At 36.8% G+C, this 15,091-nt stretch overlaps 1 protein-coding gene across 1 annotated transcript in view; it reads left to right on the top strand.

The window, feature by feature from the left end:
* GUCY1A2 (guanylate cyclase 1 soluble subunit alpha 2) overlaps window positions 1–15,091 on the top strand; it is a 324,587-nt gene that overhangs the window by 262,601 nt on the left and 46,895 nt on the right. Inside the window, exon 7 of the mRNA XM_036065829.2 lies at window positions 8,035–8,189. Within this exon, the coding sequence (XP_035921722.2) occupies window positions 8,035–8,189 (155 nt within the window). The remainder of the gene's footprint in view (window positions 1–8,034; window positions 8,190–15,091) is intronic.

Below are 15,091 nucleotides of genomic sequence, written 5' to 3' on the forward strand. Positions count from 1 at the left end.
AGTGTTTGAGATTGAATTGTTATGTAAGAACCTTTGGAAGAGAGAAAGAGAGAGGGGTATGCAGGGAAAGGAAGACATGGGAGCTAAGGAAGGAATGGGGGATGGGAGAAGGGCAAACAAGTTCTCACATTTTGTGTCTTACAATTCTTTTGAGGTATGAAAAAGCTGGGGTTATTTTCTGTTCTTTGAAATTGTGCATTTCACAGGTTACTATTAAAAGGGCTCAAGCTTCGGGATATTTTTGTTGAAAGGAAAGTAATTCTATTGGCTGACTTTGGTCCTTGGTCTTGAGAATAAGATATAAATAAATAGATAAAAATATTAAAAATAGAAATAAATAAAAACATAAATATAAATTGCTTACAGTTTAGATGGATTAATTTATAAATTGATAAATACACACTCCTTACTATTAGAATTCTTTGCTAAATCCCATTATCCCATTTCTACGTATTTAAGCTTTTTTAAAATCATTTTTTTGAATCCACAATATTGTAAAGTTTCTTTTAGACTAGAAATTTGCTCCAGATTATCTGTTAAAATCTGCTTTCTGACAGAAAATGATTTACATCAGTTAACAGAATTAGTAGCAATATTTTTTAGTGGTAGTCTTGAAATAGAAGCTTCTAAGAGCTTTGAAGTTTAAGCAATTAACAGACTTTGTTAGTTAAAAATGAAGCCATTAACAAGGAATGCCTTTATGATATTAGAAATAAATTTCAATCTGTGTGATTAAATAGCAAAGATGTATGTGATACAATGATTTGATTAATGTTATGATTAGTAGAGTGTTTCCTTAGCATCCTTGGTTAGATAGCCAAGATTGGATGTTTCTTAAAAAAAGTTTTGAATTCTTTTCTGCATGTCAGAATGAAAATCAAATGCTGGTAGAAAATAGTATCAATCACTTTCTCAAATTTCTAAAATATTCTCTTTAATTCTGCTATTGTTATTATAATGAGCAGTTCCTTATGTTTTAAGTTGTAGCACTATGTTAAGGGATGTATCAACTGTCCATATTTCTGGCACAAAATGGTATGTTTCTCAACTGCTCATTATATGTTGGTTATTCCTAAATATATGCACTTTTAACTTAAATATGTCAATTGCTTTAAATCAGTGTCTCCCTTTGAGAAACAATTCTTAAAGCATTTTTTCCTGCACAAAGGTAACTTTCAGATTCAACTTAGAGGCCTTAATAATAACTCTCCAAAAGTTCAGTCAAGTTTAAATTTTTTTATTAGGCATGTATTTAAATAATTTAAATAACCACATACTTAATGATTAGTGCCCCATAAGAAGGTGGTGGTGATGAGCTATATTGCTGTATGCCCTTCACAGTCTCCAGTAACATGTTCAGTGGTATCTGTTGGAGGATTCCAGGCATGCCCTCCTAATCATCTTTTGTAAGGTCCTATCTTTCCCCATCAAAAACACATAAACAAGATTACAAATTCACTTTCTCCCCTAACTCTAAAGTACCAATTATTTGAAATTTCACCATTTTATTTTATAGAAGTAACTATATTTCTTGTGTCTGAAACTATAGGTTACCATACCAGTGATGAGAACCATTTTTTTTTTTGGTCAAATATTTCTGTAAATTGAAATTATCTATGAATGGTACTTCTGTAATGTTTAAAGTAAACACAGTAAGACATTTTGCCCAAAGTGCTATTTGTTCAAGCATATTACTTGAGAATGTGACATTTTGACACCACCAGTTGGAGGCTGAGTCCCCTGATAGAAGGAAAAATGCCACATATCTACAGAGATTATTTCTCCCTGTTTTCTTGCACATGGGGGAAACAAGGAGAAATTGTAAAAATCTACATAGGTTATATGGGTTTATTGTATTCTGCCTAAGAATCTTGAGCTCTTAAAATTAGAATTTAAAACATTAATTGATATTTTCTTGTCAGGGAGATAGTGGTTATTAATAACAAGATAAAATATGAAGATAAATTTCATTTATTTTTATTAGTGAAAGGAATATTTTATGATAAAACTTATGCATGTTAATACTGATAGAAGGATGAAGTACTTATTTCCTAACCCTGTTTCCTAACCATGTGAATCGTGATTTTAGTGTCCTGACTATTAAAACGGTTAATTAACTATTTTTAACAGCTTAAAATCTTAACTACATGAAGCTAAGAATAATACTTAAATGCAAACATGAGTAAAACACTAACTGGCTTTTTCTACTGGAAGTCTTTCTTGTTTTTTCTACTATGGACCTTCTGTTTTAATGTGGAAATTCTGTCTTGCTCAAATAGGACTATTTCAGCACAAACTGGTATTTGTTTAATAACTTGCTGGCTCATAACTCATGTTAATCATGGTTTCAGTTTGATTTGGCCATTGGGGAATTAGTAAATCTATTTACTGAATTATAAATGGGTCTGTAGTATCGTCCTCGACACCATAAGCAGTGCAATGGGTACCATGAGGTATGGGAAGGGAACTGACATTTTTTAAGTGCCGATTATGGACTAATTGCTCTTTTTCATTGTGTTCCTCTGGACTTCAGTTTATTTGTGAAATGAGCCTGACTAATGAATCCGTGCTGCCCTTCCAACCCGAAGATTCCTTCTTGACTAAACCAGGGAGAGTTTTGGCTAACTGAGGTTGAACTGCATAAGCCTTCTATTTTTAGGAGTCGTGGGAGAAATGTTATCTAAAAATGCAGTTGTTTATGTGCCTCAGCTAATGAATGATCGCTACAGTATTATGAGAATAACTGCATCTTTTGATAATTGGGGACTTTGATGTTTCCCAGAGTTGTGTAGTATTTCACACATATAGGTATAGGAGATGGGGTAACAGATATCCTAACCTCAGCATAGATCCAAAAGTTACTGTGTTTTTCAGTAAATCCCTAGGACAAATACTATTTTTTTCCATAAATGTTCTCTAAAAAATGAAGTCTGGTGTTACACATCAAAGCTTTGATCTGATTATTTTGCATGTGTGTTGGTCTACTAAGTATCTATCAGTTGCCAGAAGTCTGTTTAGTGCAGGGTTTCTCAGACTCCACACTACTTATACGTTGGACTGGAAAAATCTTTGTTGTGGGGAAGCTGTCCTGGGCATCTCTAGCTCGATTGAATAGATGCCAGTAGCAGCTCCCCATCCCAGTTGTGAAAATAAAAAATGTCTCAAGACATTGCCAGATGTTGACTGAAGGGCGCAAATGTCCCCCGTTAACAACCACCAGTTTAGTGCACAGTACCCCTCTTTAGTTAAGACATACTGGGCAGAGAGATGCCAATGTGACTCACTGGTTAAATTATTTAAATAATGTTAAATCCTTTCAAAGTGAATCTAAATTCCTCCTTGAGCGTTAAATGCAACTATTTTGTGTAACTTCTAGATGTTCTTGACATACTCTGAGGGAGGCAATCATTTATTTCCGAGGCAATAATTCCTCGGAAATCTCAATAAGTTGTCAAAGGAAATGCAAAATAGAACAGTCTGATGATTCAGTTTGTAAGTTCCCAATGATATCTCCTTACTTCCAAGATTAAATAATTCTCTGAGTTCCGTTTTATTATATGGTAGAGACAATGACAACAAATTTGTGCTATTTGTGTGGTTGTTGATATTTTTGTGCATGTTTTAAGTGGCCTTCTAAAAGATAATTTTTTTTAAATGACCATTTCTCCATCCACCAACCACCCCCCTCCCCAAGGATATCAGGGTTTTTATTGCCAACATTTTTCAGGTTATAATAATTCTCCTTTTGGGGCGCCTGGGTGGCTCAGTCGGTTAAGCGTCTGCCTTCGGCTCAGGTCATGATCCCAGGGTCCTGGGGTCGAGCCCCGCATTGGGCTCCCTGCTCAGCGGGAAGCCTGCTTCTCCCTCTCCCACTCCCCCTGCTTGTGTTCCCTCTCTCACTGTCTCTCTCTCTCTCTCAAATATATCAATAAAAAATCTTTAAAAAAAAAAAAATAATTCTCCTTTTGATAATTTGGTTTAAAAAAACCCTCAGGTCTTTTGAAAGGAGGCATTGGTAGAACCATATAAACCTTCTATATAGTTGGTGTGGGGTGTAGAGTCTTTTTCTCAAACAAAAAGCACAGAATAAAGAGGCCGTGAGGTGTGTCAATGTGATATTCACTTCTTTTTGCCGCCTGCTTAAAGGGATCAGTACAGTGATCATAGGCCCAAACTGATAATCTTTGTATCTGAGGTCTGGGTGTTTTTCAGGCAAGCCTGTGTTACACAAGGGAGTTTAATATAAATAGGCCTTATAAAAGCAAAAAAATCCTAAAGAAATATAATATTATTGCAAAATGCTTTGCTAACTTTAGAGAAAGGTGGTTTATAATTATCTTGATTAAAAAGACTATTATTATTCAGCATTTATTTTTTACCTTTTTAAACCCAAATAGACAGTCACTCATCTAAACAGGCCTACATTTTTCAGAAAGTTAGGTTTCTCAAAAAAAAAAAGTATTATCTCATTTCTGCTTCCACTTAATATAGAATAACAGACACTGGATTTATATTCCTACCTTAATTAAAAATCTGGAGAAAAAATACAGTAGAACAATGTTTATGACACTGGCTACTAGGCAGTAGAAAACAGTGATCCCTGAGTGATAGGAAACAAATAAGATGAGACATATGATTTCCCTGGTATATTGCTTTGAGAACATCCAGGCTATGGTGCAAGGAGAAGCAAACCAGGAGGCATTCAACAAACTCCTGGAGTGGAAGAGATGGAGCTGAGAGTCTGGAGAGATGGAAGAAGTTAGAGGTCACAGACAGAGTACGAGCAAGGAGAAAGTTGCACAGACACCACCAGAGATCTTGCAAGGGGCCTCCTATGTGTTCTGCATGGGTTATTGTTTGTGTGTGAGAAGACTACCTGAACCCAACAGGGAAAAACACCTGTAAGGACTAGAGGAAAAAGTTCCTGGCACTCACACAGTACCTGGACAAAAAGATGCCTGTTCCCATCAGGAAGACTGGAGAACCTCCTAAATCATGGGCACTGGGTACAGGGTATTCTTGCCTCAGTAGTGGGGGAAAACTAGCCCTACATGAAATACTGCTCAGGTCTTGCCCAACAAATCTTAAAAAGCAAGACTTGAAAAAAACAAATTATTTCCAAGTAACTTGATTGCATCCCTAAATAGAACTCAAGAATACTTATAAAAATATAAAAAATAGGGGCACATAGGTGGCTCAGTGGGTTAAGCGTCTGCCTTTGGCTCAGGTCATGATCTCAGGGTCCTGGGATCAAGCCTTGCATTGGGCTCCCTGCTCAGCAGGCAGTCTGCTTCTCCCTTTCCTCTGTCCCTCCCCCTGCTTATGCTCTCTCTCTCTCTGTCTCTCAAATAGAATCTTAAAGTAATATAAAAAATATCCAGCACTCAACAAAGTCAAATTTATGATACCTAACATCCAACCAAAAATTACTAGCATACTGTAAAGCTGAAAAATATGACCCATGATGATGAGAAAGACCAATCAAAACTGAATAGACCAACAGATGTTAGAATTATCAAAATATTAAAACAGTTATTTTAACTGTATTCCATATGTTCAAAAGGTAATTTGATACCTGAAAAAGAAAAAGAATTTCCAAACTGAACTTCTAGAGATGAAAATCCCAATGTCTGAGATGAAATATGCCCTGGATGAGGTTAACAAAAGATTAGACATTTCAAAAGAAAAGATTAGTAAGTTTGAAGGCATTACAATGGAAGTTATCCAAAATAAACAGAAAAATATTTTAAATGAATAAATTAGTCAACCATGGAAATACTTCAAGTATCCCAATAGACATGTATTTGGAGTCTCTGAGAGAGAAACAGAAAGGTGGATAGAAAAAATATTTGAAGAAGTAATAGGTGAAATTTTTCCAAATTTGATGAAAACTATAAACCAACAGATCCAAGACACCCAACAAACCCCATACATAAGAAACATGAAGAAAACAACATCAAGATAAATCATAAATAAATTTTGCAAAACTAGCAAGAAATAGAAAAACTTAAAGCAGCCAGAAGAAAAAAGATCTATTACATATAAAGGAATTAGGATAAGCATGGCAGCAATGTTTTCATAGGAAACAATGCAAAGGAGGAGACAATGGAGCAACATCACTAAAGTACGGAAAGGATAGGGAAAAAAACTATTAACCTAGAATTCTAAACCCAGTGAAAATATCTGACAGATAGGAAGGCAAAGTAAAGACTTTTTCAAACATACAAAAGCTGAAAGAATTCATCATCAGTGGACCTATAGTGCAAAAATTCTTTAAGAAATTCTTTTAGAAGGAAAATGATAGCAGACGTAAATCTGGTTTTTCCCAAAGGAATGAAGATCACCTGAAAAGGCGATCATGACTTTTCCCCTGGACAGAAAGGGTCTATCTTGCCCCATCATGAGTTAGAACATGAGGGTGCTCCTGATTCAGCTTCAAGTTTCCCAACAAGGAATATGTGACAAGCATGAGGAGGAACATGATGATAAGGAACTGGTCCCTGACTGAACAGAGCTTCCTGACAATCTGGACCACTCACCTGGAAACTATTACTGAGAGACTAATAAAAGTGTACTTTTTAGGGTTTCTGTATTTTAGAGTATTATTGATACTGTACATTGACCTTTACCTTATTTAAAACAATTATTTTTAAAGCTGTAAATTTGTGCCTTCTACATTAAGATCTTTAATCTACTTGGAATTTTTTTTTCAACATAAAGATAGAGTTGATTCAGAGCATCCTAATGAAAATACCATCTTTTTCTCACCAATCTGAAATGCCAACTCTATCGTATATCAATCATATATGTATGGAAGTCTTCCTGTCCTATCTCTTCTCTTAATCTGTTTCTCTGTCTATACACCAGTATTATGATATCCATGCACTAATTAGATATATTTATACTAATAGGGAAATTATTCTTTCTTCTTTCTGAAATGTACCTTGATTCTTCCTAGCATGTTGAATTTCCAAATAAATGTTAGGATCATTTTTTAAAAAGTAGATGAAGAGGTTTATTAAGAGTTGCAGCTGGATCACATTGGTTTCAGCCTGTCTTGTTAATAGTTGATAAGTACCGAACTCTCCAGTCCATGACAAAGGTTAGTCACAGAATGACTTCTTGTCTTCACACCCGCAGGGGCAAAAGCAGATATGGTAGTGAAGAGTGATACTTTACTTACGTAGTAGGCATCTAGGGGTCAGATCTCTTCCTTCTCGCCCACATTCCCCTAGGACTAAGGATATCATTCCCCACTGGGTCAACATTAGCTTCAGTTATTTTGGTGTAGACTGTGTAGAAGCAACTGCATTGCTGTAATCACATTTAAGTGTATATCAGCTACACATTGAGGGCTCCTTCAAAGCATGGGCCAGACTAATATTTATCAGATTCACAGAGTAAAATATACAGCGCTTATTTTCCAGGGTTTTCAATAGGCACTTCTTGACTGACTCAAGGGTTAAATTCTCTATAACTCCATTTTAATATAATATTGAAGAATTTTGACAATTTATCAACAATTATCATTTACTGTTGAGGGCCTGCTTTGCTCTAGGTACAATACTAAGTACTGAATATTCAGCAGTAAGGAAATAGACATGGATCCTTCTCTCATAAGACAATCCAACATTTAAACAAAATAAACAGAAATATATTTAATTTATAATAGTGCTTAATTTTGTGAAAGGAAAATAGGGTCATATATAAGAATAACTGGAGGGAGAATAATACATTTTTTATATATTAGAACATGTTCTGTCCAAAAGAAATGTGATTTGACTTGTAATATAGCTGGATTTATGTAGCAAATTAAACATAATTTTTCCTATAGTTAATTTATTCATTTATTCCACAGTATTCATGTTCATTGTCTTTGTAATGATCCAGATATCAGGCTCACAAAAATGACCAAGACCCAGTTCCTGTCTTTGAGGAGATCCAAGTTCAGTGGCTTACAAAATTACCTTTCACTAAAATAACTGCATACCAAAAGAAAGTATAAATATATCCTTTTCATTTTTTCTTTTTTAGATGAGGATAGGCATTCACTCGGGTTCCGTGCTCGCTGGAGTTGTTGGGGTGAGAATGCCACGATATTGCCTGTTTGGAAATAATGTCACTCTGGCAAGCAAATTCGAATCAGGAAGTCACCCTCGGCGCATCAATGTCAGCCCGACCACTTACCAGTAAGTGTTCTCTGACCTCTTCTCCTCCTCCTGTCTTTGGCCTTGCCTTGAGCTAATAATATCCTGTCATTTGTGAGACCCTGTATATTTTTTTTTATCCTGTGATTCTCTAAGGTAATAGGAGTAGATCCACCCAGTCTGAAAGATAGCAATTGTGACATAAACGTTTATGTGCACCCTGAGAGAGTGCACGAAGAGCCTGACTTGACTGAGGTAAACATAGGTTTGTCATTTCCCACAGTTGCCGTCCTTCTGAGGTACACCTGTTTAAATACAGGAGAACAAGTGTTGAAGATTGGCTTCATACCCAGAGTCCTCACATTGTCAAAATGTTCCTCAGTGTTTATAAAAGTCAAAGAATGAGATAGAAAAGACATTTTATCTGCTTTTATTCTTTGGAATAATTAAGGTAAATAATGAATCTCTAAAGTTAAATATATATTGGGCACAGAGTAAAACTTCAAACTCTATTTATCTTAAAGATCATATTTGACAACTCTACACACACAGTTGACAGCCAAACACATCTGTATTTTCTACCCGGTGGAGGTCCTCTCACCCGCTAGTTACTACGCTTCCTACAGGCAGGGACCATGCCTGTTTTAGCTCATCATTATATTCCCAGAACTTATAAAACATGCTTAACACATAATAAGCACTCTCTAAATATTGGTTGAATTAATGAATGCATTGGTAGGATCGACTGCTCTAGATTAGGAAGATGGTATGACTATCTCCTGTATGCTAGACATTGGTTTTATGCTGGGCATTGTTGTGCAAGCTAATTGGTGCCATAGTTTGGATAACTAAAAAATCATACTGTAAAACTGTAGAGTGGAAATAGTGACCATTGATATTTTTTATTATTTTTTTTTTTAAAGATTTTATTTATTTATTTGAGAGAGAGAATGAGAGACAGAGAGCATGAGAGGGAGGAGGGTCAGAGGGAGAAGCAGACTCCCTGCCGAGCAGGGAGCCCAATGCGGGACTCGATCCTGGGACTCCAGGATCATGACCTGAGCCGAAGGCAGTCGCCCAACCAACTGAGCCACCCAGGCGCCCGATATTTTTTATTTTTTATTGAAGTATAATTAACATACAATGTTATATTAATTTCAAGTGTATAACATATTACTTTGACAATTCCATACATTACTCAGTGTTCATACAATAAGTGTAGTCAATCATAAGTCACCATAAAATGTTTTTATAATATTATTGACTATATTCCCTATGCTGTAGTTTTCATCTTTGTGACTTATTTATTTTATATTGGAATTCTGTACTTCTTTATCCTCTTTATCTATTTTACCCATCCTCTCACCCACATCCCTGATGGCACCCAGCAAGTGTTCTTTGTACTTAAGCATCAGGTTTTTTTTTTTGTCTCTTTCCTTCTTTGTTTTGGTTTTTAGATTCCACATATAAATGAAATCCTATGGTATTTGTTGTTCTCTGACTTATTTCATTTGGTGTCATATGCTCTAGTGTGGTGCCCAGCTGGAGTGTCTCTGAATCAAATGGGGGCCTCCAAATGTGGGGCAATGGTCAGCTGGAAGCTGCTGGCAAGGGAGGTGAACGGATTCACCCAAGGCAGAACAAAGGAGATAGAAGTTTATTGAATACCCCACAAGGGAGTGGTGAGCAGGACAGTAGAGGAGTGGTTGTCTACCATGAGGCAATGGGTGAGGGCTGCATGTCTACCATGAGGCGGAAGGTGAGGAGGTATGGCAACATATGGAATTCTCCCTTTTTTGGTAACTGTGCCTGGTTGTAAGTAGCCCATTGGTCAGCTAGGGCCTAAGGATGTTTTGAGGTGGGGTGGGTTCCTGATGGGCATATCTGTAGTCATCCAAGTGGTCCATGTGGTCCTTTTCTCATCCCATTGCTAAAACCTATTTGCCTAAAAGTGGCCTCTGTATTTAGGTCCATTAATGTTGTTGCAAATGGCAAAAGCACATTCTTTTTTTATGTTTGAATAACACACACACACACACACACACACACACACACACACACACACACACACACATATATATATACACACACCCCTTATTTATCCATTCATCTATTGATGGACACTTGGGCTGCTTCCAGATCTTGGCAATTGTAAATAATGCTGCCATAAACATAGGGGTGCATCTATCTTTTCAAATTAGTCTTTTCTTTTTCTTTGGATAAACACCCAGTGGTGGAATTACTGGATCATATGGTATTTCTGTTTTTAATATTTTGAGGAAACTCCACGTTATCTTCCACAGTGGGCTGCACCAGTTTGCATTCCTACCAACAGTTGCCAGGGTTCCCTTTTCTCCACATCCTTGCCAACACTTGTTGTTTCTCAGCCTTTTGATATTAGCCATTCTGACTGGTGTAAAGTGTTTGGGTTTTTTGTTTTGTTTTGTTTGGGGGGATTGTTTTTTGACATTTCCCTGATGATGAGTGACATTGAGCATCTTTCCATGTGTCTGTTGGTCATCTTTAAGTCTGTTTGGAAAAATGTCTGGTATCACAGTAATGCTGGCCTTGTAGAATGAGTTAGGAAGTTTTCTTCACTTTTATTTTTTGGAACAGTTTGAGAAGAGTAGATATTAACTCTTCTTTAAATATTTAAATTTACCTGTGAAGCCATGTGGTCCTGAACTTTTGTTTGTTGGGGGTTTGTTGATTATTGATTCAATTTCATTACTAGTAATTGCTCAGTTCAAATCTTCTATTTCTTCCTGATTCGGTTTTGGAAGATTGTATGTTTCTGGAATTTATCCATTTGACTAAGTCATCCAGTATGTTAACATATAATTTTTCATAATATGTTCTTATAATACTTTGTATTTCTGTGGTGGCAGCTGCTATTTCTTCTCCTTCATTTCTGATTTTATTTGAATCCTCTCTCTTTTTTCCTTGATGAATCTGGCTTAAATTTTTTCAATTTTGTTTATCTTTTTAGAAAACCAACTCTTGGTTTCATTGATTTTTACATTGTTCTTTTAGTCTCTATTTTGTTCATTTCTACACAAATCTTTATTTCTTTCCTTCTACTAACCTTGGGTTTGTTTGTTCTTTTTTTTTTTCTTTGTAGCTCCTCAAGTGTAAGGTTAGGTTCTTTATTTGAGAATTTTCTTGTCTTTTGAGGTAGGCCTGTATTGCTATAAAATTCCCTATTACTGCTTTTGTTGCATCCCAAGAGTTTGGACTGTTGTGTTTTCATTTGTCCCTATGTATTTATTGATTTTTTTCTTTGATTTCATGGTTGACCCACTGATTGTTGAGTAGCACATTATTTAGCCTCTGCATGTTTGTGTGGTTTTTTTTTTTAAAGATTTTTTATTTATTTATTTGAGACAGAGAGAATGAGAGAGAGAGAGCACATGAGAGGGGGGAGGGTCAGAGGGAGAAGCAGGCTCCTTGCTGAGCAGGGAGCCCGATGCGGGACTCGATCCAGGGACTCCAGGATCATGACCTGAGCCGAAGGCAGTCGCTTAACCAACTGAGCCACCCAGGCGCCCATGTTTGTGTGGTTTTTTTCCAGATTTTTCTTATAATTGATTTCTAGTATCATACTGTTATGGTTGGAAAACATACTTGATATGATCTCAATCTTCTTAAATTTACTGGAACTTATTTTGTGGCCTATCATGTAATCTATCCTGGAGAGTGTTCCATGTGCATGTAAAAGAATTTTTATTCTGCTGTTTTGGGATGGAATGTTCTGTATATATGTCAGGTTCATCTGGTCTAATGTGTGTTTCAAAGCCACTCTTTCCTTGATTTTCTATCTGGATAATCTATCCATTGATGTAAGTGGGGTGTTAAAGCCCCTACTATTATTGTATTACTGTCAATTTCTGTTTCTGTCTGTTAATATTTGCTTTATATATTTTGGTTTTCCTATGTTGTGTATACAGATATTTACATTTGTTATATCCTCTTGCTGGATTGTTCCCTTTATCGTTATGTAATGCCCTTCATTGTTTCTTGCTGCAGTCTGTTTTGAAGTCTACCCTTTGTGCACTTTCATTTGCATGGCATATGTTTTTCTATCCCTTCACTTTTAGTCTGCATATGTTTTTAGGTTTGAAGTGAGACTTGTAGGCAGAATACATATGGGTCTTGGTTTTTTTAATTCATTCAGTCATCCTATGTGTTTTAATTGGAACATTTAGACCATTTACATTTAAAATGATTGATAAGCATATACTTGTGAATTGTTTTCTGGTTGTTTTTATAGTTCTTCTATGTTTCTTCTTCTCTTGCTCTTTTCCCTTGTGGTTTGATGGCTTTGATTAGCGTTATGCTTGGCTTTCTTTCTATTTTTTTGTGTGTATATTATAGGTTTTTGATTTGTGGTTACCGTGTGTTCATATGTAACATCTTATGTGTATAGTAGTCTATATTAAGTTATAGTTCCTTAAGTTCAAATACATTCCAAGCACTAAATTTTTATTTCTCCTCCATGTTTCATGTTATGATATTGTATTTTACATCTTTTTATTTTGTGTATTCTTTGACTAATTTTTGTAGATATAATTGATTTTATTACCACTTTTGTGTTTTAACCTCAATACTGACTTTATAAGTGATTGATCTATTTTTACTATGTATTTGCTTTTACCTGTGAAATTTTTTCCTTTCATAATTTTCTTCCAGTTATGGCCTTACCTTTATACTTAAAGAATTCTCTTTAACATTTTGTATAAGGCTGGTTTAGTGATGAATTCCTTTAACTTTTGTTTGGGAAACTCTTTTTCTCTCCTTCTGTTCTGGATGGTAGTCTTGCTGGATAGAGTACTTTTGGTATTTTTGTTTTGTTTTGTGTTTTTGGTTGTTTGTTCGTTTGTTTTTTAACTTTCAGCACTTGGAATATATCCAGCCAATTTCTTCTGGCCTGCAAATTTTCTGCTGAAAAATCAGCTGATAACCTTATGGGGTTTTCCTTGTATTTTGTTTGTTTTGTTTGTTTTTGTATTGCAGCTGTAAGATTCTTTATCATTGCTTTTTGCTGTTTTAATTGTTATTTGTCATGGTATGGACCCACTGGGTTTATCTTGTTAGGGGTTCTCTGTTTCCTGGACCTGAATGTCTGTTTCCTTCCCCAGATTTGGGAATTTTTCAGCTATTCTTCTAATAAATTTTCTTCCCCCCTCCCCCCGTTTTTTAAAAGATTTTATTTATTTGTCAGAGAGGGAGAGAGAGTACAAGCAGGGGGAGCGGCAGGCAGAGGGAGAAGCAGGCTCTCTGCTGAGCAGGGAGCCCAATGCGGGGCTCGATCTCAGGACCCTGGGATTATGACTTGAGCCGAAGGCAGACGCTTTACTGACTGAGCCACCCCAGGCGTCCCTCTTTTCCCTTCCTTATCTCTTCTCCTTATGGGATCCCTATAATGTTAATGTTATTATACTTGATGTTGCTGAGCTCCTTTAACTTTTTCTCATTTATTAATTTTTTTTTCTGTTTGCTGTTCAGCTTGGTTGCTTCCCATTACCCTGTCTTCCAGATTGTTGATCCATTCTTCTGCATCCTCTCATCTGCTGTTGATTCTATGTAGTGTATTTTTTTATTTCATTAATTGAATTCCTTATCTTTGAGAGGTTATTTTTTTCTATTTTCTGTCTTATTGTTGAAATTCTCATTATTTCATCCACTCTTTTCTCAAATCCAGTGAATATCTTTATGACCATTGCTTTGAATTCTTTATTAGGCATATTGCTTATCTCTGTTTCATGTAGTTATTTTACTGTGATTGTGTCTTTTTATTTCATTTGGGACATACTCTTTTATCTCCTCATTTTGTCTGACTCTTTGTGTTTGTTTCTATGTATTAGGGAAGTCAGTTATGTCTCCTGGTCTTTAAAGTAGTGGTCTTTTGTAGAAAAGGTCCTGTGGTGTCCTATCGGGATATCCCCTTGGTCACCAAAAGTAGGTGCTCCAGGGGTGTCCCTTTTGTGGGCCACATGTCCCTTTCCATTGTGGCTGAGCCGTGATTGCCTCCAGCCCAGCCTGCTGCTATGACCTGCTTTACCTAGCGTTGCTGCACTGAGCAGTGTTTAGTTTCCCCACTGTTGAGAGACTTGAGGCTGCTGTGGGTCATTAGTGGGCCAGTTTGGAAGTCCAGCTGACTGTCTGCAATTAGGCTTTCTGCCAGAACTGCAGGTAGTACCAGAGGGCAGGATTTGCTCCCTGTTAGTCCGAGTGGTTCTCAGCGGGGCGTGAGCATCTCTGCCACAGCTGTTGGCACAGTGAACGGCAGGGCTTCCTGCCTCTGCAGACAGCTAAGAGGCCATGATGCTGGAATTGAGGGCACTCTGGTGTGTGGGGTTATCTTACCTCTTCCCCAGGGCGGTGGGAGTGGTGCTTACCCTTGCTGGAGCTATTTACAAGGTGTGGCAGGGCAGGAGCTGCTTTGGAAGGGTGTCTTGCTAAGTTCGGTGGGTTGAATTGTGGTGGTCACATAGGAAAGTGGGGGCTGGGTACGCAGTTCTAGCAATGTAGATAGAAAGTGTTAGTGCTGGCTCCTGTAAGTGTCCAGCTACCTAGGGGAGGGAAGAAAAATGATGCCCACCAGCACTTTTCTCCTTGGAGAAATCTCTTGAAGATCCCTGCCTGTCCAGACCATATTCTGAGATTAATAAATAAGTCTCCTTCACATATACCCCAGGCTCTTTTCAAACTGCTGTTTCTGTGTTGTTTCTCAGGGTGAGTTATTATACTAGCTCTTGAAGGGTGGGGTCTCAGTTTCCTACTGCTCTCCATGCTTGTGAAGTTCTTTCCACTTATAGTTAGTCTTGCTGGGAGTTAGGTTCCCAACTACACCTCCATGCCTCCTCCCTTATTCAGTGTAGCCTCTTCTCAAGAATTAATTGTTTAGGGTTTGCTCTGCCAGTCTTCAGGTCATTTTCAGAGTT

Source organism: Halichoerus grypus, chromosome 11 (assembly GCF_964656455.1).
Source record: "Halichoerus grypus chromosome 11, mHalGry1.hap1.1, whole genome shotgun sequence".
NCBI classification, from domain to species: Eukaryota; Metazoa; Chordata; class Mammalia; order Carnivora; family Phocidae; genus Halichoerus; species Halichoerus grypus.